General features: G+C 36.6%; 1 protein-coding gene across 1 annotated transcript in view; it reads left to right on the forward strand.

Annotated features, from left to right (window-relative positions):
• The first annotated feature begins 577 nt into the window (after positions 1–577).
• The window catches only part of TTC6 (tetratricopeptide repeat domain 6), a 92,144-nt gene continuing 66,201 nt past the window's right edge, over positions 578–26,520 (forward strand). Inside the window, exons 1-7 of the mRNA XM_087931574.1 lie at positions 578–773; positions 4,168–5,208; positions 8,014–8,103; positions 13,741–13,830; positions 15,683–15,856; positions 18,156–18,298; positions 20,142–20,351. Of these exons, the coding sequence (XP_087787700.1) occupies positions 4,177–5,208; positions 8,014–8,103; positions 13,741–13,830; positions 15,683–15,856; positions 18,156–18,298; positions 20,142–20,351 (1,739 nt within the window). The 5' untranslated portion in view covers positions 578–773; positions 4,168–4,176. The remainder of the gene's footprint in view (positions 774–4,167; positions 5,209–8,013; positions 8,104–13,740; positions 13,831–15,682; positions 15,857–18,155; positions 18,299–20,141; positions 20,352–26,520) is intronic.

Raw genomic sequence — 26,520 nt, forward strand, 5'->3', positions numbered from 1 at the left:
AATATAGGACAAGAAAAATGAAGTTTGGTCAAACCAGATGACATTTTTTCTCCAATTTGTTTTATGGGGGTAAGTGAGAGGATAAGGCTCATCCAGCAAATCTACTATTTCAGATTATTAAAACAGGTTGACTAAATTGAAGCTCTCTAGGTTCTCACTCCTGCAGCTGCCATTAGGGCTTGTGCACCCCAAAGATGTAGTCCCACTCAGTCTCTAGACTCAGGTGTATAAACTGGCAGTGGAGGGCAGAGGCCTTTTCTCTGCTCCCATTCCTTGTTCTAGTGTGTGTGTGTGTGTGTGTGGGGGGGCGTTTATCTCATCACACCCAATGTAAAATTAAACAAGCCTGCAAGCCGGACTGTACTGGTAGGAGAGGAAATTGCACCCGTGGAAGAAGTGGAAGAAGTCGTTTGGTACTGCTTTCTTCCAAGAGGATGACGATCCCAGCCGAGAGCCTCAGATTTTTCCAGAGGTCTCCCCTCCAGCAATTAACCCAGACCAACTTTGCTTAGCTTCAGAGATCAGCAAGGTCGTCCATGGCAGATACCCCGCTTTTTTTTTTTTAAACGGCCTGCCAATCCCTCTTCCCTTGTGGACCCCGTGGCTGGGGCCGTTGCTAAGGGACCGCGCGCGTCCCTCCTCCCCTGCGGAAGGCCAGGTCCCAGGCGCCGCGGTTGGCCGCGCGAAGGGCGTAGAGCGGCGCGAGCCGCGCAGAAACCGCTCCGGCTGCGTCTCCGTCGCGTGGTGGCTGAGCGGCCGCCTCTGCCGGGGAGGTGAGCGCCTTTGCCTTTAGAGACGAAGGAGAGGGAGGGAGAGAGAGGGAGAGGGAGAGGGAGAGAGACTGTCTATCTGTCTGTCTTGTCTACCTGCCTCTCTGTCTGTCGGTCTGTCTCTGTCCCTCTGTGCGTGTATGTGTGTGTGTATGTGTGTCACGTCCGTCACGAATCCCCTTGTCTTCTCCATTAAAAAAAAAACCCTGGATATTTTTCTGTCTGAAAAAGCCAAATACCTACCTTTCGGGGGGAGGGAGGAAGATCATACTGTGATTTAGAACTGCCTTGTTTAATAACCACTGAACAGTTAGGAGCTGTTTGAACGATAGCTGGAATAAAACAAAGTTGCCCCCTGTTAATTGGGCAGCAGGCTTTAAAAAGTAGAAATGTTCTTTGATACAAGTATTTGTAAAAGCTGCAGTGCGCTCCAAGGAGAGAAGAACACACTTACTTTCCAGAGGAACGAAATACGTTCTTAGGGAGGGAGGGATACTGTGTTTACTTGCAATATTGTTATGTACTATTATTCAAATTGAAAAGCAGATGCTGTTAAAACTGGAGGTCTAGAGGAACATACCTAGGATGAGATCTCCTGAGCTGTGTGGACTCTCCTGCTGAGCAGAAAAGTGTAGGATTGAACTGCAGATCTGCTTTCACTAATTAATCTAGTGACATCTATTTGGTCAAATGAGGTTGGTAGCAAATTTTGTCTGAATGGAAGGAGGAGCCTGCAAATTATCACACACACACACACATGTATGTATATATGTATGGTATTCAGCTTTGTCTGGGTATTTTCCCACGTTATTATAGTTGTGCTTTTAAAGTTGTAGCAACGTTTCGGCAGAATCTCATCTGCCATCATCAGCTTCTGTATTGTGTTTGTCTGTGAGTGAAAGCTGAATACCATACATGTAAGTACCCTTGAAAACTTAAGAAAACAAACAAATAAATAAATATATATATATATATATATATATATATATATATATATATATATATACACATACATACATACATACATACATACATACATACATACACGCAGTATATATACGAAGGCATATACGAGGTCCCCTGTGCATCATGCCCGGCCACATACATTGGACAGACCAATAGAAGAATAAATACACACCTGGATGAACACAAAAATGCAGTCAAAAAGCTGGAACACACTTCCCCACTAGTCCAACACATGGAAACCACAGGTCATAGCATCAACTTTAATGGCACCAAAACCCTAGCCACTATAGAAAACCCCAGCCACAGAATCATCAGAGAAGCCATAGAGATTGAAAAAAACCCAGAAAGCATGAATAGAAGAGGTGATTCCACCAGACTGTCAATCATTTGGAAGCCTGCACTCACAAACAAAAAAATCTCCACACCACTAGCCAGACAAGCACCTGGGCACAAACAGATCCCCCCTGATACCTCCAGCTCAAACACACCCCAACCAGGCACCCAGATGAAACCTAGCTTCCTAACAAATGATAGCCGTCCATTTACCCGGAGCCAAGCTACACTAAAGGCCTCCAATAAAGGAACACAATGTTGCCAGCCAAGCAAGATACAAAAAGAGCCACAAAACAGACAGAAGATATTAGAAACACCAATCAAACAGAACACAGCAAACTCCAAGACCAATAAACACAGACCAAGACTCCCAACCAATCAGGATGAAGAAAAAAACGTTCTGGCACAGCAATAGGCTGCCCCAAATTTAAATCTGAAACCGCTGTAAAAGTCTGACTCACAGATGAACACTATACAGAAGCCTGATGATGGCAGATGAGATTCTGCCGAAACGTTGCTACAACTTTAAAAGCACAACTACAATGACATGGGAAAATACCCGAACAAAGCTGAATGCCATACATGTAAGTACCCGCGAAAACTTGAGAAATAAATATATATGGTATTCAGCTTTGTTTGGGTATTTTCCCACGTCATTGTAGTTGTGCGAAAATACCCGAACAAAGCTGAATGCCATACATGTAAGTACCCATGAAAACTTTATATATATATATATATATATATATATATATATATATATATATATATATATATATATATATATATATATATATATATTACAACATTTCGGCAGAATCTCATCTACCATCATCAGGCTTCTGTATAGTGTTCGTCTCTGAGTCAGACTTTCACAGCCGTTTCAGTTTTAAATTTGGGGCTAGCCTACTGCTGTGCCAGAATGGTTTTTCCTTCATCCAGATTGGTTGGGAGTCTTGGTCTGTGTTTATTGGTTTGTGCCCAGGTGTTTGCCTGGCTTAAAAGACCTGAAAGCATGAATAGAAGAGATGACTCCACCAGACTGTCAATTATTTGGAAGCCTGCACTCACAAACAAAAAAATTTCCACATCACAAGCCAGGCAAACACCTGGGCACAAACAGACTCCCCCTGATACCTCCAGCTCAAACACACCCCAACCAGGCACCCAGATGAAACCTAGCTTCCTAATAAATGATAGCCGTCCATTTACTCGGAGCCAAGCCACACTAAAAGCCTCCAATACAGGAAACACAATGTTGCCAGCCAATCAAGACAAAAAAGCTACAAAACAGACAGAAGATATTAGAAACACCAATCAAGCAGAACATAGCAAACTCCAAGACCAATAAACACAGACCAAGACTCCCAACTAATCAGGATGGAGAAAAAAACCATTCTGGCACAGCAGTAGGCTAGCACCAAATTTAAAAATAAAAACCCATGAAAACTTAAGAATATACACACACACACACACACACACATACATATACACTCACTCACACATACACATACACACCAGTAGTCCTCAACTTACAACAGTTCCTTTAGTGACTATTTAAAGTGACAATGGCTCTGAAAAAAGTGACATGGTCATTTTTCACACTTACAACCAACGTAGCACCCCTCCGTTATTAAGTTATTAGCATAATAATGCAGTGATTCACTTAACAATGGTGGCAAGAAAGATTGTAAAATGGGGCAAAATTCATTTAACAAATGTGGCACTTAGCAACAGAAATTTTGGGCTTAGTTGTGGTCGTAAGTAGAGGACTACCTGTATATAGAATTGGATTAAATACTGTAGTTTATATACTTATCAGTCAATTATATCGTTTACTTGATCAATGTATGCCACGTATAACATTTGGGAAGGAGAAAATTGAATGACATAATGTTAAATGTCACTCTGTGATCATTATGTTTCTCAATGTTTGGTTTTCATCTTAGTATGGTATCCAAGATGTCTAAAGTCATTTGTTGAGAGGCTAATACATTCACACAAGTATCTTAATTTACTAAGTTAAAGTAAAACTTTTCCACATTGTTTAGATATTCCTGTTCAATTTTCTATTAGCAAAATTTTATGTTTATTTCCACAGGCTTTAAGAATGGCTAGAAAACATGAACATTTTGGATTAAGCTATTTGGAAGAATTGAATATAGTTAAGGAACGTGAAAATATATGCAAAGAAACTAGGCAGGAATTTTTGAAATTTAAACAAGAATACGTTTCTGACCATGGAAATGTAAACAAAGCTTTACAGGAAGTTTTACCATCAGGTCAGTCACTTCAGTTACTGTCTAAAACTAGAAGTCCCTTTCTACGTTCTGAAACCAAACAACTTTCTTCTGAATCGGATACTTTTGCAATCCAGAAAAAAAAAAGGATTGTTTGTGATGAAGACGAAACGATCGAGATTGAAGATACTGCAAGTCAGCCAAAGAAATCTTCTAAGAAGCAGAACAATACTGATGGTAAAAAAAAGGCCTTTCATTCTGGAAAAGCCACCCTAGAACATAAATGTGAGAGCCTGGGAGATGAAAGTGAAAAAATGCCAGTATTAATAGCTTCTTTTGTAGGAACCACCAAGCAGATGCCCATATTGAAAAAACCAGAACCACTGAAACCAAAATCTCCAAGGGTGCCTTGTGCAAAAATACGATTTAAAGATCAATCAAAAGATAGCATTGTTAATGTTAAACAACTTGAACAAAAAATATTATCTCAGCATATAATTCTTCCCACAGCAGCGACCAATACTGCAGACTTTGATGATACCTGTTCTGTAGTTTCCTATATAAGTGAAAAATCTATGAGCATTTCTAAAGAAGCCTCAGAATTAAACATACCCAGTCACTTAGAAAGATCTTACAGTACAAAAAGCTCTGCTTCATCTAGTATGAAATTTGCTCCAGCATACCTGGAAGAAACAATATCTGAAGGTAGAGTACGTTTTTCAAAATCACATTTGAAACCTTTTTCTTCATACAGCAAGTCAAAGTTGTCTTCTGGAATTGTTTCACGATCTATTGATGAAATAATTGAATCTTTAAAGTCTACTGTTCCCACTGCATCAGACCTAAAGATCAAAGAACTCTTGGAGAGTATTCTTGGCCAGGATTATCTCATAAAAATTCAAGTAGGTAAATTAGAATGAATTAAAGAAGCTTGGGTTAGTAAGATTTTCTTTTAGTAATATTGCCTTTAAAAATACTGTCTGTTGTCCCAGAGGTGTTTTTTTCCCCAAAAGGGAACTGGATTTCTTTGATTTTTTTTTTCTTTGAGAATGTTTTCAAAGAAAAAAAAACCAAGCAAAAAAGTGCTGTTTTGGAAAAAAGCATTTTTGAGATTTCAATAATAATAATAATGTATTATAACATTTTGAAAAATATAATATATTTATTAACATTTGCTCTTACTTGCTATTAGTTGTTGTTAGTTAAAAGTAATATTGACCACATTTAAATGGATTCTCCTTTGTAAGGATTTCTTTAATTAAAGATATATATATATAGGTTGGTGATCTATGTATGCAAAGTATTATTCTTTCAAAGTCAAGATATACTAAAATGAATACAAACAAAAGATAATGAATGCTAAGTTAAAACCAAACCAAATTATACGTAGATCTGTGTGAGGTATGAACACAACCTGTGTAAATGTAACTTCATTGTATTGATCTATGATCAATCAAATCAGCAGTTTTAAAAATTATTATTTTTATTTCATCTTATAATCTAACAAATATATTATGGTTAAAGCTTTGAGATGTATTTTATTTTTTTAATATTTTTTTTATTAATTTTCCAAATTTTAAAAAACATAAAACAAAACTTTATACATTGTTATCAACATCAAGACATCTTTTGCATTTCCTCACATTTTTCAGTATATGTATTTACTTATTTCTTTACCATTACATTTTATTCTTACTATAAATCAATATCTTTTACCCTTACATCTCTTGCATGGCAAAATGTCCTTTCATATTATTTGCATTTCCAACATTGACTAGAAGTATCTTTATTTATCTTAGATAATTTTTCTGCAGTCACATACCAAGCATATACAGATAGTCCTTGGGTGATGACCATAACTGAGCCCTGCAATTACAGTCATGACAGTTGTAAAACTGGTTACCATATCACTCTATTGTACCAATCTTAAGCTGTCTATTTTTCTGTGCAGTATTAATAAGTCCTGATGGGTGGGGTTCAGCCAGTTCGCACTACTTCGGGAGAACCAATTATTAACATTCTGAGCAGTTTGGTGAACTGGTTGTTGGAAGAAATCATTAGAGCAGAGAACCAGTTGTTAAATTATTTGAATCCCACCACTGGGTTAACCCTTTCTCCTTGCCCAGTGTTTCTTTTCTGTAAAATGCTTCTTGTGCTGAAATCAATTCAGTAAAGGTACTTTGGGGCTTGTATTCATATTCTTAACATGGCACTTTGCACATAATGGTTTTTAAAATCTATATTAACTTTAACTTTATTGTACCATAAAAGCCATGCCTACCACACATCAGGTTTGTTTTCTGATGCCAATGTTCTATTGTTTCTTAGCAACATCCACTCTTTCATTCAAACAGGCTACAAAATGCAGTTTGAAATTGGGCAATCCTAATCCTTCTCTTTCCTTTGCATCTTGCTGAATTTTATATTTAACTGTTGATTTCTCCTCAGCCATATAAATCTTTTTGCCATTGCTTAAAAGTGCATCATTTCTGAGATAGATATTGTTTAAAAAACATTCTTGATAATATATTTATTTTCATTACAGAAATTCTTACAAACTATGATAATTATAACTTTTTTCATCTTAGTAAGGACTTAGTTTCATTTCATATCATGATGTTATTTTGAAATGATATACATTTTATCAGGGGTGGGATGCTACTGGTTCAACCTGGTTCTGTAGAACCGGTAGCTCTGAAGAGTAGCAGACATCAAACCGGTTTGCTGTCTGCTGCTCTGTTTGGCCCAGCCACCTGCCCAGGCTCTTGGCTGTCCTTTATTTCCTGCTTTTTCAACCTCAGCTACTTTGTGTGGCATAGCTGAGGTTGAAAAAGCAGGAAAGAAGAGGAGTTTGAAATGTTATGCACCCGCACACAGCGCTTGTCAGCTGTCCGGGAAGCACAGCTGAGGTTTTTGGAAAATGCTCTACACACACACGCAAAATGCACTCTCACCAGGGGTGGGATTCTACCTGCCGGAGAACTGGCAAATAGGACCACTGGCTGGCCCTGGTGGCCAGGATGTCTCATACTGGCTATTTTGCTTGGACATCTTTTTCTTTTATTTCTCATTTGTTTCAGGTAATGTGTATATGGAAATATTTTTTCCTTCTATGAAAATAGGAGAGTAATAGGCCTGCAAATACTAGGTTTCATTTAATTGTCTACTGTGATTGCTGCAGTGATAGCAACAGAATGCTGGATTACAGGATTGTGGATCATTGCAGAATCCTTCTCAGTGGCAGAGAAAGAAATCTACAGTATTACTCCTTGGTAGCCCTCTTTGAGAGGGTAGGATTTTTTTCACTTCATATTCTGCTAAGTATGGGTTCAAGGTGTCCAAAGTTTACTGAATTATATCCTAGCATTTTTAATGCTATATACTTTCTAAGAGTTATAGACAGATTGTATAGCCACTTCTTGAATAGATATCTTTAATGGTGTGAATAAAATTTCAACAGATGTTTGTTTTTCTCTAAGATCATTAACTATAAAGAAAATAATCTGAGTTATTTATTTAATTAGTATTTGCTTACATATACATTGGCAATTAAGGAAATATTGCAGTTTAATGAATATTTTATAATATTTCATATTATAAATAATATTTATAAATATTTCATAATACTTATATTACCAAGGGAAGTTTAAATATATTATATGAATGTGTGCTTTCTAATATTTGTATTATTTTCTTTTAAAATAAAGCAGTCAACTATCAAAAAAGAAATGCAGCCAAATGAACTGGAATTACCAGCTATACGAATGGCACCAGTAGAAAGTGACATTATGAAATCGGTAAGGTTCAACATGACATTGTAGAAAGATTACAAGTTTTCCTCTGACAGTGACATAAGGAGTATCCTAACAGAACTTGCATTAGTATATTTATCATTTTCTATCAGAGTGGAACTTAGGTTTTTATGAATTGTTCATTCATTTGCACATGGAATGGTAAGATGAATTCCTTCTCCCCAATTTGCAGTTCATTGACTTCGCTGGAAATTTTAGAGATTTCTGAAGTATAAGTCCCATAGAGCTGCAATTCTATAATGTGAGTGATTATATTCATTCCTCACCAGCGTTAGTACTTCTAAATGCGTGTAACAATAATGATAAAATATTACATTATGTTACATTTATTATGTGTACATCTCAAAGGACTTGAGATCTTCTAAGAGGGGAAATCTTCTGTGAAGGACGATGCCACAATGATTAATATGTCTCAATGAGCAGGCAGAAGGTGGGAAGGTCGGGAGTGAAAGCTGCCTATGAGTAGAGAGCAGATCATGGAGCATTCTAGTATCTTGAGATTTGCAAGGGGCCTGGGACCAAGTAATTCAAGACATTGTATTGAGGGGTCTCAAATAATTAGATGTGGTTTGAGAGGGACATCCTGTGATGCTAGTGTCTTGTATGTGACTGCTGGTGCTTTAGCTAGTGGACGGAACTTTTGTATTTGGACTTGGGCAGCTATAAGTAAGAGTCAAGAGGATTCAGTATACTATCACTGAAGGTACAGATTCACAATTATGGCTTCTGCTAGTGGGGAGGTGGGGAAGGGTGCCTTTGCTCAGCTTCAGATGGTGTATCTCTTAGCTGCAATGACTTGTGCCTTTGCCACAACCATTTAGACTACAGCAATGCACTCCACATGGAGTGCTCTTTAAATTATTAAATAATTTAAATGATTATCCCTTTTATTACCACATAGTCTAATAGCTATTTATAAAAGGAAACACTTCATTCAAAAAAGATGTTGAGGCTCTAGAAAAAGGACAGAGAAGAGCAACCAGGATGATTAGGGGACTGGAGACTAAAACATATGAAGAACAGTTATAGGAACTGGGCATGGCTAGTCTAGTGAAGAGAAGGACCAGGGGAAACAAGATAGCAGTGTTCCAATATTTGAGCAGCTGCCACAGAGAGGAAGGGGTCAAGCTATTTTCCAAGGCACCCAAAGGCCAGACAAGGAATAATGGATGGAAACTGAACAAGGAGAGATTTAACCTGGAAATAAGAAGAAACTTTCTGACAGTGAGAACAATCAACCAATGGAATAGCTTGCCCTCGGAAATTGTGGGAACTTCATCACTGAAGGCTTTCAAGAAGAGATTGGACTGCCATTTTTCAGAAATGGTGTAGGGTCTCCTGCTTGGGTGGGGGAGGGCTGGAGTAGAATACCTACAAGGTCCCTTCAAACTCTGTTAATCTGTAAGACATTACAGAATATCTACAAGGTCCCTTCAAACTCTGTTAATCTGTAATGTCTTTTGGGCCAGAAGGTTCCAATGACTTAGCCACCTTCTAGAGAAGGAGAGGATATATTGCTCCTGAACCATAGCTTGAAAGTAATTCTTAAGCTGTTAGCTATTGAAAATATAATTCAGGGCAATCTTACTCCATATGCTTTCCTCTAAAAATGTTTGGACTTCAAAGATTCCCAGTTAATATTTCTGAACAATGTCAGATTGGAAAGCTGCTTTCAGCCTGGACTTTCTCTAAAATGAGCAGCAGTGGATTCATGTCAAGGAGAGTCCACCGCATTAAAGGAACTGTCCTAGATAGGAAGGATCTTCAAATCCTTACACATTCATTTCTTCAACTTTCTGAAGAATGAAGACAAACTATTAATCCAGTGTGTGCCATGGGTGCCACCCACATCTTCCTTGTTCAATGTTATTGAGGCACATTAGAGTGGAAACTTCAACTTTCTCTCTGGGGAAACTTCTTCCCCTCTTTGTATTTCCCTGCCCCTCACACCCTAGTTATTTGCCCCTGCATTCATTTGCTACTCAGCAGACCAATGGGTAATTGGCCCCTAAGGTTGTATTCTACTAAGGTCCTTTGGAGAAGGAGCATATTCTTTATAGATTTTACTAGAGCAGGGGTTCTTAATCTTTTTACATCCTGTACCCTTTTGAGAGTCTAGAGGCTTCTAGACTAAATTACTTGGTTGTTTGCATTCATTACTGAGTGGCAAGGTAAATTTCAGTTAGAAATAAATGAAAGTAGAAATTATATTTTTGTCCAAGTTCACAGACCAGCTGAATGAAAATATAATTCTATTTTTTCTCCCCATTGAAGTTCACAGACCAGCTGAAATCTACCCACAGATCCCCAAAGGGACCCAAGTTGAGAATCCCTATAATAATAATGTCCCTAAAACAAAGAAAATCCTACAGCTCTGCTCACAATATCATAGCCTATTTGGGGAGCTATTGCTGATTAAGTGCATTAAGCAGTCAATGAGATAGTAGAACTATTCAGCAAATGTTAATTGGCAATTCCTCTACTTCAGAGCTCCACAATTTTATTTTAGGATGGCTAAGGACCATGGGAAACTTAACAGTAGCATAATGACATGGTGGAATAAGCATTTTTGCATTACTTTTATGTTTCAGCAATTTTTAGAAAAGCAAAATAGGTATATTAAACACACTGATGGACAGCCGACATCTCACTGCTGTTGTTCAGTGGACTGTTTGCCAGCAGAGTCATGGAAGATTTCTGGGATTACAAGAAGGAAACTGGGAAGCTATTTGTGAATTATAAAGCATCAGCAGACTAATTGGATCTGGTGGCCAAAACAGCGCCTGCTTCTTTTTGGGAAGAGAATGTTCCAATTTTCAGTATTTCTAGAATAGAAGGGTGAATGGATGTCAATGGGGAGGAGCGGGGGGAGGTGCTCTTTGATTTCTGCCAGAGGCTCCCTGTTTTTTCCCTATCCCTACTTTTGCCAAACGCTGTGACAGTCAGATGTTGAAGCTTGTTCCTAGTAACTAAGATACCTTGACCAGTCAAATGATCAACATAGGAATGCTCTTTCTCAATCCACATGCTAGAAGGATATAACACCCTTAACAGAGTATTTGGAAATTACCTCATTCCTTGTCAAGTCTCATATATCCTTGGTTACTGTCCGGCAGGCATAATGCTGATTTGAGCATAGGAAGGAGTTCTATCTGAATTCGCCTAACTCTTAACAATTGTTAGTGTGTGTGTTTGTGTGTGTGAGTGTGTATGTGAGAGAAGGAGCCACTCCCAAGGTTAACAGCCTTTGCAAAACTATAGGAGTGATTGAAGCAACAATGTTTTTTTTTTAGTTTCTTACATGTTCTTCAGAGGTGGGCAACGGGCAACCACCCACAATTTGAGAGCCTACTGCCAAATGGATCTGACAGGTCTACATGTACCAGAAACAGTCATTAATATGCTAGCAGTTGTCAGCAAAGGAACAAATCATAGCAGTCCTCATATTTCTTTTTCTTTTCTTATCTTCACTTCTGATCTGAAAGAGAGTTTCTTGAGTTCTTTTGTTTGGAAAATAATATTAACACTCTGATACCATAGGTGGTTCTTCCTTTTCCTCCAGAATGCACCTGAAAGTAAGAATTGCCAAATACGATGACATTTGAAAGCTACTGCAGCATAGTGCCCCAAACACCACATCACAATCTCACTACAGATTTTAAAAATTAAAATAATAATAATAATAATAGGACTAAATCACAGATGCTCTCTTTGATTCAAGACAATTACTGCCTTGGAAAAGAAACTGTTTCTCAATCTATTAGTCCTCATTTTAAACATCTATAATGCTTCCCTGATGGTAACAGATCAAAATATGAATGTCCAGGATGAAAACGGTCTGTGGAGATTTTTAGTGTTCTAGAAAGGAGTCTGTCTGTATTGTCTGAAAATGGCAAGTTCAAAGTTTGAAAACTTTGAAACTGAAAGAAAGCTTTTTTTAGTATATTGCTATTGGTACATGACAAACTACTGCTAAAATTAAAATCTTATGGTATCTCTGGACAACTGCATAACTGGATAGAAGCATTCCTGTCAAACAGACAACAAATGGTCAAAATTGGGAGTGTCCTATCAAATTCTGTACCTGTCAATAGTGGTGTCCCCCAAGGCAGTGTTCTAGGACCAACTCTCTTCATACTCTACATAAATGACCTCTGTGATCATATTAAGAGCAACTGCATTCTCTTCGCTGATGATGCAATGCTGTTCAATACCACAGACAATACTTCTCCCCTTCAAAAAGATCTTGACTATGTATCAGAATGGTCAAACAAATGGCAACTTCAAATCTCAGCAAATAAATGCTCTGTCTTACATATTGGCAAAAAAAAAAAAAACAGAAAATAAAATACAAGCTGAATAGTCAAGACCTTGTTGATGATCCAAGCTCTGTAAAGGACCTTGGAATACTCATCTCTAATGATCTAAGTGCTAGAGCCCACTGTAACTATATAGCCAAAAAGGCATTAAGAATTGTTAACCTAATCCTATGTAGCTTTTTCTCTGGTAATATCACACTACTAACTAGAGCATCCAAAACATTTGCTAGACCAATACTCGAATACAGCTCATCAGTCTGGAACCCACATTACGTATCTGATATTAACACAGTTGAGAAAGTCCAGAAATATTTCACAAGAAGAGTTCTCCACTCCTCTACTCGTTGTAGAATACCTTATGCCACCAGACTTGAAATTCTAGACCTAGAAAACCTTGTATTATGCCATCTTCAGTCTGATCTAAGTATGGTAAATAAAACCATACATTTCAATGACTTACCTGTCAATGAATACTTCAGCTTCAACCATAACAACACAAGAGCACGCAATAGATACAAACTCAAAGTTAACCGCACCAAACTTGATTGCAGGAAATACGACTCAGCAACAGAGTGGTCAATGTCTGGAATACTCTGCCTGAGTCTGTGGTTTCTTCCCCAAACCCCAAAAACTTTAACCTTGGACTGTCTACTATTGACCTCACCCCTTTCCTAAGAGGTCTGCAGGGGGCGTGCATAAATGCACCAACGTGCCTACCGTCCCTGTCCTATTGTTTCTTTTATTTTTCTTATATGTATTCATTTCATGTATTCATAACTATGAATATACTTATACCTATTATCTTGTAAGCGATTGACAAATCAAAATAAATAAAATAAATAAAAAAATAAATATTTATACACTTAAAATTTCCTTATTGGAAAGAGAGTCTATGGTTCTTTTTATCTTTTTTTAACACCTTATTCTTAAATAATTATGATTATGAATTAAAACACCATGCATCAAATTAATCATAATTATTTGAATCTAATTATCTTAATTATTATTTAATCTAATTACTTAAGTGTATAATCACCATACAGTAACGACAGTGGAATATCTCTGGTAAACATGTATTTTTTTTTGTGTGTGTGTGTGTGTATGTATACACACACACACATATTGTTGAGCTTCATCTGTTTCTTGGCACCCTCAAAATGTATCAGGGACAGGATTCTATGCTTCAGTTAATCATCAACAATATGTACTGCCTCTCAGTTTTGATTTATTGGATATTGGATTTTATTATGATGGTTTATTTCTTGTAAAAAGGTGGTTTTGTCCTGTATTGCGTATTTTTCAGGCAATAACTGAAAGATCCCAGTCAAGGTCCATTTCCTACAGTGCACAGCTGCAGTCTTCTGAAGTGAGAGAATATATTGCTGGAATTGAGGTTAATTCATCCTATTCTCATTTTGTTGTTGCTGATTTTTTTTCTTTCAAGCTACTTTGTTGGGTAATTTACTTTATAACATGAGTGTTTTTCCTTCATGTGATTTCAGGCTCTCCCCCACCCTGCTGTAGTCAGCATTTTCCTTCAATAGACACAGGAAGTTCATACTAACCTAAAATTGAAGGAGGGGGAAATATGGGGCTTGCTACCAGAACTTCAATAGTTTCCAAAAAATGAGAGGAGATAGGTCTTCAATACGGTAGTCTATTTGTCAGGGTTCCAAGTAACATACCCATAGGAAACAAAACTCTGAGGCAGATAAATTCCTCAGAGAATAAGTTTATTGGATATGTAATATTTCACAGGCTCGTGAAAACCGACTCTGACTATTCCCGTAGTTTTCACCTAATTAAAGATTTTTCACTTTCTCAAAACAATCAGTCACCTGGTCCAATCAGGATACTGTCCAATGCCTAGGTGACTCCAGTTCCCTCCTTCTGAGCATCTGCAGGAATGTCCTTGATTCCCAAGAGAAAGTATTTTGTTTTGACTACAAACCCCAACTATCTCTATTCCACTCTCTCTCTGTCCCTCTTCTCCAGTGTGTCAGCGCTGAAGTCTCAAAATGGCTTCAGCCATGGCCAGCTTCAGTGCTGACATTCTGTGTTGCTTGGGCAAACTAAAGACATTATTGATTGGAGACATCAGACATTTTATGAAAAAAAGTCTCTAGTCATGTGTAGAGGGCTTTTTTCTTTTATACTGAGTAACTGTGACTGGGTGTTCCCCATACAAGATGAATTTAAAAAAATGAATAAGTCACTTTGGCAGCTCCAGGTTTCTGTCCGTGTATTTTTAGAAATTGTCCATTGCTTCATCTCTCCAATCAATAGATGTGACACAATTGTGGAATACTGGGCTAAAGTAGATATGTGTCATTATTCATACTGCTTGTATTTACATGCATTTTTAGTCAGTGTATGAATTCCACACCATGAATGCTTTTAAGATTTAGTCCCTGTGGATGATCCAGTGTAAATCAGGATTCCCATTTAGTACTGTTGTAAGGAAGGTATATGCCATTGCTTACATGCTATCAGTTTTCTCAAATAAATTGTTTTTAGTTTTTCCCAAGCCTCACAAAGTATTTTCTCACACTATGTAATTCTCCATACACATTTTCTTTAATTGACCCAAACTGTGATAAAAAAACAAATTACAATAAGAGAAGTTCTTCTTCAAGTTGGGTTTGACTCCTGGCAATTTCATGGACATGCAAATATACTTTTCTGGACAACAATATGGGAATTGTTTGTCCCTGTTTTCTTCCCCAATATTTCTCTTGACTCTTCTGTCTAGCCTACAGAGAAAGATTTCCTGTTTGTTTCCTATCCCAACCAAGTCTAGCCTATTTAGTTTTCCAAAAGTAGCCAAGCTGCCTAAGTGCTGCAGGATCAGCATTACATTAATAACCAATAGCGGCATCTTGATGGCATGATTTAATTGCTCAATAGATAAATGGACAGCAGTTGAATTAAACACTGATTGGAATTACATTTATGTTACCATTGAGCTACAATTATCCTATAACGATTGCCATGGTTGGGTTTTAGATGGTAGAACAGCGTCATGTTTTCTCAACGCAGGTTACAAGAGTACCAAAATTTAACTGAAAAGAATTATCTGAAAGACATAAGCTGTTCCAATTTTAAGGTATATCTTTATAGTTCTTACTAATTGACTTCATTGTAGAGTTACATTTATACTATTAAAAAAAAACAACTCAATTAAAAACAGAGCTTGCATATTTCAGTGGAATAAAACTAATAATGTGACTAACTTTCTCCCTTAGGTTCCAATTCAAGCAGCTACAGAAGAATCAGATCATATCTTTAAAACAGTTTCACCAGAACAACAAAGCATCCATGAAAGTGAAGATTATTTATCTTCAGAGGTTGAAGTGACATTAGAGTTAGTTGCTGAAAAGTCTAAAACTTCGGTGCATCTCTCTAGTGAAGAAGAATTAGTAAGTAAAAACAATCATTTTTCTTTCCTATTGGATCATTGTAGGCCCTGGTTAGTCCAAACATTAGGACTTAACCCACAGTACAAGGACCAAGAATGATTCAGAAGTTTGAGTAAGCATCCAACTATGTCCCTCAGTGAAGGGAAGAATAGTTTATTCATGGGGAATCCTGGTGCATAGCAAACATTGTGAGTACTTACTAGCAGTATGTGGAGTATTTTCATCTTTCCATGGCTTTGCCTTTCTAGAAAGCAAGAGAACTTGACTTCTCAGATCCTGGAATATAATTGCCAAAGAGATTTAAGGATTTTCCAGGGATACTATGAAGCAAAATAGTGGGCATAACAGATATACAAATGGTAAGGCATGTGGGGGGAGGGGAGAAAGGCGCTTCCTTCAGTAGAAGGAGATTGAGCTCTCTTCGGAGGGAGTTAAAGAGTTTTAAAGATAAAAAGACAATCATTAAGGCACCTGTGGTGCCTCTTAAACCTCTCTTTCCTAGATAGATAGATAGATAGATAGATAGATAGATAGATAGATAGATAGATAGATAGTCAGACTACAAAAAAGATGCTAGCAAACTAAATGGAGCATAGGAGGCTCTGGAATAGCTTCTAATTTCAGTTTCCCTTTTCTCTTAGAAGAGCTGATCTCTTATCCCATAATTTATTTAGGAGCCTTTAGTGAAGGGCTTGGTAAAAAAAATTGCAATATATAGCTAGAAAACACAATCACATGTTAACTGTTGAAATTATTAATAGCTCTTAAAAGCTGGTAGAGTTTGCAGAATTCAAGATATTTCTTCCTGATTGATGATGATTGACTATGAGTTAGGAAGGTGATGTGGTTGTAAAAAGGCAAAAGCAATTTTAGGCCATATCAACAGAAGCATCTATTTTATACTGCCTGATAGATTCAGTCTCAAGAACTGTATGCATTTCTGGGGTTTTCATTTAGGAGGATTCAAAGAAAGTCAGGTCCAGAGTTTCTGAGGATGTCCAAGAGTTTAGAAATGAAGTTTTGAAGAGGCATTAAAAGAATTAGACATGTCTAACCTTGAGAAGAAAGGACTGAGGGGCATATAATGGTATTTTTAATAGCTGAAAGGATGACACACAGATGATTGAGATGTTCTTTAATCCCCTAGAGAAGATGGGATGAAATCATGGATTTATGTTATAGGAAGGCAGATTCTACAGTAGTTGAATGTTAGGAAATTATTTTTATTTTAGAAATGTATAGGCTGCCCAACTCTACAACAACTTTCTGAGCACATACAACAATAATAATCATATAATTAAGAAACCCAAATTCCAGAAGAAAGCAATAATTAAAGATAACGAATTATCTAGAGACCTACACTTACTCAGTTCATAGCTTGGGGAAACCCATGCTTTCAAAGCTCTTGTACAGAGTAGAGACCAGACAGGGGTATAGCATTCCATATTGATAGCAGTAGCAATAGTACTTATATACTGCTTTACAGTGCTTTACAGTCATCTCTAAGCTGTTTACAGAGTCAGCATATTGCCCCAACAATTTGGGTCCTCATTTTACCCACCTCAGAAGGATGGTAGGTTGAGTCAACCTTGAGCCAGGTGAAATTTGAACTGCCAAATTGCAGGCAGCCAGCAGTCAGCAGAAGTAGCCTGCAGTATTGCACTCTAATCACTGCACCACCGTGGCTCATGTCCCGTCAGGTGACACTGGGACCTGAATGAGATCTGGATTATGGCCTGATTGTATAGGCCAGTCAAAAGATGCAAAAGACTAGCTGTCTTTTTAGGTAAACTTTTCCTTAATATTAAGAACAGTTCAATGGTACTGTTTATGGTATTGTTCAGATACTGCTTATCTACAAAATATCTTCACTAAATATCTTTAAGCAGAGACAGATGCTCTAATGTGGTCTCTTTTCATAAAGCAAAATGTTGGAATCAGTAGCTTCAATGTATGTTCCAAGCCTCTGTTTCTCTGAATGCTTAATGTTCAATTATTATAATTGTATAAATAAATGATCTAATTATTACATAATTATAATTATGTTTATTCCTAGTCAATAATTAATTTTCCAAGGTGAAATATAAAATCTTATTTTTTATGCCTATGGTTAAATTAAAGCAGAGAAGATTAGTCTTAGTCTAACATTCCCTGCTTCAGTTTAAAATCCATCTTTGTGTGTATATAAACCAGTTCTTACTATTTCTAGTCTACAAAAAGGCAGACCCAACAATCCCAGATGAAAATCTTCTGAATTCACATTCTTGAACAGCTTGATTTTATTATTGTCTTCTGATAGGACTTTGCATCTTCAGGCAAGGACTTGATAATACAAGGAAAAGCATTTCCAAAGGCTAGACCAGTTAAAATTCAGAAAAATATAGAAGACCTTCAGTATCAACAACCAGTATCTCTCCTTTCTACATGGACTACAAAGATCAAGTGAGCTTAAGATTTCTTTATGTAATGTTATTAATTAATAATATGATTTTACATTTACATTAGCTTTAGGTTGATAAAAATCACTTGTACACGTCATTTGAACAAAAATGTATAGCTGATTATAGATGTTTTATAAAAGAACAAGAGTTTGACTAAGGCAAGCTAATGTACAAATAATAGCTCTGGCAGAAATGTTGACTGACATACAACATAGTTACTTGGAAATAAGTTCTTTTTCAATATAAGGAATGCATCTTACTAAGCATGATTTGATTTGCCTGATCTTGAACTTTTCATTTAATTTTATTCTCCACTTTTTTGGCACATAATATTTTATTGTGGAGTATCTTGAATTATTTTATGGGTGTGGAAAAAGGCCTTCATAATTAGCTTTTGTAGTGCTTCAAGGTTTGAAAGTTTTCTTGGAAATAGAAGAGAGGATTTTTATAGCAGGACTAGAGTTCGTAAATGGGTATGACTTTCAGTTAAGTAACAGAGGGTGGACTCAGAGAAAAAGAATGCCAAAGTTTATGAAACAGTCAAATGGCATTTAGGTGACCTTGTGCATGCCATTGCTTATCTGCATTGCTTTAAATGCATTTGGTTGGCAAGATTATATATTAAAACAAATAGTGACAGCAGACAATGAGTATTTTACTTTAATAAAAAGTCACTGTCAAATTATCAACAGTGCAGAAAAAGCATGAATTTGTAGAAAATAAGACCTATTGAGTGAGGTTAATGTAGGCCACACACATAGTATTGTTTTTCTTGTCTCTTCTTTCAAAGGATGATAAATAGACTGCTTAAGGAAAGTATGTGTTGTAAAAACACACACCTTTGCCTATAAAGTGTTTTAAATATTTTAGTTTTTTCTGCGAGTATTTCTATTCTGTTTCTATTCTGTTTGCTAAGTTAATCTGCTTTTGGAGACCATGTTGGACACTGAAACTAGTTAGATAAATGTAAAAATACTAACAAAATGTGCTGGACATTAATGTTTACTCTATTCACTTGTACAAATATTTTGTAAAATTACAGAGTAGTTCTCAGGTTAAGAAAAAACCTAAACATTGGAGTCCAGTAAAAAATGTGTGATGAAAGTAAAGCTGGTGTTATTGTGATTCATACGCTTTGTTTCATATTTCACCAAGCACTTTTACAGAATAGTTTCTCAATTAAGAAAACCTATCTATTACTTAACTATCTTTTTTCACTACTGGTTCATTGTGATATATCAGGAGGTTTTCAGTCTTGTCATAACAAACCCAAATGTGATCATCCTTATAGAATAAGAAAGCTAGTCATCTTTGTTCCCAAAACATGCCAGATTCTGTTTTATTTTGTTATAACAAAGATTTATATAGAGTTGCAATGAGGCTTATACTGTGTGTATGTATATGTACACAGAGGCAGGGAGGGAGGGAGGGGGAAGAGAGAGAAGCACACTTTATAAATGAATGCTCATTTTATTCTTTAAAATTGATGAATGTGACCCAAGAAATATTGAAGTATTCATTATATATGGCTAGTATACTATATTGTATGCATATTACTGTGCTGTTTACAAAGATACATTGTGTTTTGGGGTTGGTTGTTAATTTAGTGGAACTGTTGGGGATTTGTGGATATATAAAATATGTATTTCTGGTTGTTGTACAGAAAGATTCTTCTAATGAGTAGTATAATTATGGTTGCTCTCTGATGTATGCTTAACTTGAGTGAGTCTTAAGAGACTTTCTTTTAAGTAAATATATTTAAGATATTTAATTGTTGAAGAGTTGCTTTATAGTCAGTATATACTTGCATAACCTGTTGATATGATCTTTATTTTTCCCCCCAGAGATGTGGATTACCCACTTATTCATCTTCTATGTACCACCTCTCCTGGGTTTGTGCTGCCCACTAATCTGCAGCTAGTTTCTAGAGTACATCATACCCTAGACAAAAATGGTCATGATATTTCGTTACCACCTATTAATTTTGACTGCCACAATTCTGAAGACCTATTCCCAGTAACTGCTGCATTTGAGAAACACATGTTCAGAGAAAGGTAAGCATCTAGTACAGTGTCATGAATTTGGAGTTGGAGTTTTTAATACTTTTACACATCTTTATTTATATACAATACGGGCAGTAATCCAATTGTTATGAATACAGCTGCAGTCTACCATTAGGATGGTGACTAAAACTAATTTATGGTAGTATTAGTAATGTCATATTCTCCTGCTTTTATTAAGGGAATCAGAGTATATTTTGGAATTGAAATACTGGGTGGATTTGTAGTATGTTTGTAAAGTGTTAAACAAGACCACAAGTTGCACTTTCTTTTTTTGTTTGCAGCAGACTAAAAATGTTCACTACAACTACAGTGTTGGGGAAAATGTGAGAAAATATGCATTGAGTCATGATTCAAACCTCTGAGTTTCGGATATCCATCTTGATATCCGATGCATGTAGTTAGATCACAGGTTTCAGGTTACAGTGCATATCACTTTCCTTTTCTTTCTCCCTGCCCTGTCCCCCAAATACTTCAGTATTCCTGAGAAATTCCTGAGAATCTAATATGTTACTTACAGAGCAGAGTCTAGGGTGGTGGCAAGATAGATCAGGTGGCATTATACAACTCAAGTAAGTTGGAAAAGAATATATTTATCATGTTTATATTTTTTTATTCTCCAAAAGTACTAGTGAATTTTGATCTGCTCTTTGACCAGGAACACCTTTCTCATCAGGTTTAAACATTAATTTATTTTCCTTATAAAATCCATGATATCAACCACTCTTAGAAGATTTGAATGGCTTCCTGTATTTCAGCTTTTTAGAAATGTATACATAGGCAGAAAGAAATAATTGGGAATCCCAGGTTTAATCTATGAAAAGAAAGGACAGATTTTAAAATCACTTTTCAAGGTGAGGCTCTTCTATTATGGTAGATTGCTTCCCACATTCTTCATTACCGCAACCACACAAATTAGTAGTGTAGCCAGGCAAATATTTGCCATAGGCAATATTAGATATTTTTCCATTGATATTTAATTGTGTCATGAGGTGAAGATTTTCAAATAGATACTTGAAAGGTTTACATAGAATTAAATCAAATTAAATCAAAATAAAATCCAAATGAATCTTAAAAAATAAAGACATTGACTGAAAGTAACAGAATGAAATTTAACACAGAGGAGTGCAAAGTACAGTAGTACAAAGATTGTAAGAAGCAAAAAAATAAGTTAAATACAACAGAGATATCTGGCTGGATATTTGTGAAAAAGAGTGAAAAAGAGTACTTGATTACAAATTGAATATGAGTCAGCACTGAATTGACTCATTTTTTATAGATTATCTACGTAAAAAAGAGAGATCCAACTTTATACTGCATCATCAGAAATCTAGTTTTCAAATCATTGGTAACAGTTTTAGGACATTCCTCTAAATCCAGTAGTGAGTTGATGTCTTGCTAGCTTTTGCTGGCTTGCAGGACAGATTTTGTGAACCTCTTGATGCTGGATTGAAGCAGGCATAAGCACCCCAGAACAAAGGAGAGATCATTGAGGTCATTCATGTGATTCCAAACAGTGACTCCTCCTGATTAGACTGTAGAAACGTCTCTTTCTATGGTCAGCTTCTGAGTAGGGTGGCTGCGAGTAGGTATGCATCAAGCCCACACTTACAAAGCAGACTTTACAGACTGCTTGACCAAGGCTTATATCTTAATTACTTTTTGGATTTATATTTTTCCCATATTGGAGAGATTAAGACTCTTCAAACTGGTCAGGTTTTCTTGCATTCATTGGGTGAATTTCTCCCTCCATAAAAGATGATGGTATAAATTGGATTTCAAACATTTTAAAAATATATAATTTTTTGACTATGTGGATTTTAGAAAGTTAATAACAAATTAAGGAGGAAGAGGGATTTGGAATTACAGTTTTGAATTATTTGGAAGATATTTTCTCATGGGGAAATGTAAATTGCATTCATATTTTTTTGAATGTTAAGGAGATTCTGAAGACCAAATAGTAGAGCCAGAATCTCAAAGGTGCTTTTCAAAAGGCAACTGGATTTTCTTTCTTTTTTTCCTTGAAAACATTTCACTCTCATCCAAGAAGGTTCTGTCTGAATGGTGGGGAATAGGAAGATAGAGCCAGAAGATAAAGAAAATGGTGCAGAAATCCCTAGTCCAAACTTTTCAACACCTTTCAGCTATGTTTCAGGACAGAATGGATGAAATGCTTGATAAAATTGGTAGAACATGTTGTGTTGTGGTTGAAAAAGAAGAATGGGCTGCAATGGATGCCTATAAAATCAGTTTTAAGGCGACTTAAATGTTAATACAAATGGATCTGATAGATGACTCATTTTTTAAGGGAGATGAACAAATATTAAACAAGGAAATTGATCTGGATATTTTCTTCTTCTAAGAAAATATCTTATCTTAGATTTGAAAGGACTTTTTTTAGAAGCAATAAATACAAAATAACTTTTTATTGATACACAAGAAATCTGTTAAAGTTCTGAAGGATTTTTGTTTTGAAACACAGATCAATAGCAACCGACCCATGAGAGTTATTTTTGAAAGGATTAAAGAATATTTTTTAAAAAAATCAGAAATTTATAAATGGGCATTTATTAAGGGAGGACTACCAGTAGAATAAATTGTAGGAAAGCCAATTCCTACAGTTAGAATAAAACTTTGTAAAAGTGGAATCAGTTACCTAGAGAAGTGACGAGCTTCCTTTCATCAAATGTATTCAGATGGAGTCTGCAGTAGATGGCCTTTTCATTTGGGTCTTGCACTAATCTGGGGGTAGATTCTATGGGTAACTTGGCCCCTTCCAACTCTGTTATTCTATAGGGTTTTTTTTTCAACAACTCTTACTAGCAGAACAGTTTGTTAGTTTACCTACTATTATATGCCAGATATTGCATGTATGAAAATTATAAAGCTTTGTTGGCTGGGGAATTCTAGGAGCTGAAGTCCATACAGATGGCCAAGGTTGAAAAACACTGAATAGGCTTTTGCATCTTCTTTCCTGGGGAAATGCTAATTGCAGTTATTAGTAAACAATAATATTAGGGATGGAATAGATAGAATAGAATTCTTTATTGGCCAAATGTGATTGGACACACAAGGAATTTGTCTTGGTGCAAATTCTTTCAGTATACATAAAAGAAAAGATATATTTGTCAAGAGTCAAGAATTATAAGGTGCAACACTTAATAATAGTCATAGTGTACAATAAGCAATCAAATCATACTAGGAAACAGTCAATATAAATCATAAGGATACAACTGACAAAGTTACAGTCATACAGTCACAGAGAGGGGATGGGTGATAAGGAGTGATGAGAAGATTTATAGTAATAGTAGGGCAGACTTTGTAAATAGTTGGACAGTGTTGAGAGAATTATTTGTTTAGCAGAGCGATGGCGTTCGGGAAATAACTGTTCTTGTGTCTAGTTGTTCTGGTGATAAATGATGATTAGGGTTACAGAAGTGACATGCTCTAAATTGAATTGAGTATAACCATCTCGTGTAAGAATTCTATTTTGCCCTACTATTATTATTGTTTTAGTTACAAAACTAGGGAATTTTATCATCCTTTCTTTGGTAACAGAGCCAATGAATTACCAGTAGAGGTCACTGTTGTAATGTCCAAATGAGGTGAGACTAATATATGCATGCCAAGGAAGTCATCAAGTTAAATGTTATATAAGGCAGAGGAAAGGAATCAGAAATAATGAGCAAAAGAAATTCAATATAAGCTAAATAAAAAACAAATCTAACAATTTATTTTATATAATATTGCATGATACATTACTATTCTTGCAAAACATCCTGCTTTTTACTATGTCTGTACAGGTAATCCTCAATTTACAACAGTTCATTTATTGACCCTTTAAAGTTACAATGGCACTGAAAAAAATGACCTATGACCGATTTTCATGTTGCAGCATTCCCAAGTTCACTAAATCAAAATTCAGAAGTTTGGCAAACTGGTTAATATTTATGACAGTTGCAGTGTCCCGGATCATGTGATCAGCTTTTGTGTCCTCCTGACAAACAAAGTCAGTGGGGAAGCCAGATTCACTTAACTGTGAAAAGAAAGGTCATAAAATGGGGCAAAATTTATGTAAGAAATGTCTTACCTAGCAACAAAAATTTTGGACTCAGTTATGGTAGTAAGAGGACTATCTGTTACATACAATACATTTCTTCATAAACATGTCTTCATATGTGTTCATACATTGCTTTTCAGTTTGAAGGAATATCAATTCCATCCAACTATGACTTTTGCAGGTTTCCCTTTTCCTCAAGCCAGTCACTCTTGCTTCACTCATTGATTTTGCATTCTGTCTTCATATGACTCACATGTCATATATAACAAAGTTGGTCTGATATATTACTGTATTTTTGCATTATAACACACTCCAGAATTTAAGACGCATCTAGCTTTTGGGGAGGAAAACAAGAAAAAACAGCAAACGTCCTGGTCAGCTTCAGCTTGTTATCGCAGCCTGATTTAGCACAAGCAGCAGATTGGCATTGGATCAGCCTCCCATAATATAGCTGATCAGCTGTTCCAGGCTATGGGGATTGCCGCCGGCTATTGCCACCGCCAGCTATTGCCACCACTGCCTATCACCACCTCCTTGCATCCCGTTTTTGGTCTCTGTGCACCTCATTTTTGGCCCTCGCATGTCCCGTTTTCAGCCCGTTCCAGGCAGTGGGGATCGCTGCTGTTCGCCACTATCAATTGCTGCTGATCGCCATTGGCAGTTGCTGCCAATCGCCACCACTGCCTATCGCTGCCACCACCAAATGGTGGTAGTGATTGGTGGTGGCAGCAGCGGCAGTCGGTGCCAGCAATCCCCGCTACCCGCAACGGCCAAAAATGGGATGTGTGGAGGCCAAAAATGGGGCACGTGAAGACCGAAAATGGCTGAAGGGTGGGGGCTGATGGGTGGATGGGGCTTCAGCAACATGAACTCTATAAGATGCACAGACATTTCCACACATTTTTTTTGAGGGGAAAAGTGCATCTTATAGTGCAAAAATATGGTAATTTTTAGGTCTCTGCTCCTTGTTGCATTATAGAATCTGTCTAACATTTGCTGCAAATCTTTAGGGACATAGTTGTACAACATTCCACAAGTAAAACTTATTCATCTTATCAGACACTTTCTCTAAATCAAAAGTTACCATTTCATTTGGTTGGACTAGAAGACTTCAAGGTCCCTTCTAAGTTCCAACTTTATTATTCTATGTTCATAGGGACATACCAAAAGTAAAAATGTTGTCTGCAGATCCCCTGTCAGCATAATGCTGATTTTTCATGTCTCAGATACTACTTTTCATGACAGATGACTTCACCCAGTGGTTCCATGTAGATGTTAAATAATATAGATGAGAGTGTAAGTCTACAACTGGCTCCTGTGGTATTACCCCTCTGCATTGTCAAAACTGACTGGAACCAACCCTAGAGAAAGAACCTCTGTAACACGATGTCCCTCACACTGAAATCCCACAGCCAGTCCAAGATACTGTGATTGACAGTCTCAAAAACTGCTGAGAGATGTGGAGATGGAGGATAGACACACTATCCTACTCTAGCTCCAGCAAAGGTCATTGACAAGCCCAATAAATCCTGTCTTCATATTGTACCCTGGCTGAAATGAGTCCAGGTAATCTGCTTCCTCCAGGATCCTCTGTAATTGCTATTCAACCACCACCTCAATGTTCTTAATGTAGACTGAGCAACAGTTGTTCAGGATTGCTGGATCCAGTGGCAGCTTCTTGAGGAGGAGGTGTACCATCATCTCATTCAAGGCTGATGGAACACTGATCTCCATGATGCTATCTTGAATAGGCATTTTTTCTTGCATTCAGTTAGATGATTTCTTCAACTTCGTCCAACTTCATTCAACTTTCTCTTCTGTTTTAAACAGGTTTTAAAGATACCTGGTCCAATTCTGTATACTGGTTTCTAATGTAAGGGAAATGCCATTGTTATTTAAAATTTGATCACTTTACCTCTTCACCTTCTTAGTTAAAGGAAATTTGAGTAATTTATTTAAGCATTAGAGAACGTGGCAGGTATCTTATAACTTAGCTTTACACTGAGAAAAAAATGACTCACAGAAATTCTGTTTGCACATACAGGCTGAGACATTTTATGAAGCAGCCACACAAGCCTAGAAAAAAAATATGAGTGCTGTGGT

The sequence above is a fragment of the Pseudonaja textilis genome, chromosome 1 (genome assembly GCF_049901715.1).
Source record: "Pseudonaja textilis isolate UNSWEBS1 chromosome 1, rPseTex1.2, whole genome shotgun sequence".
Lineage (NCBI taxonomy): Eukaryota > Metazoa > Chordata > Lepidosauria > Squamata > Elapidae > Pseudonaja > Pseudonaja textilis.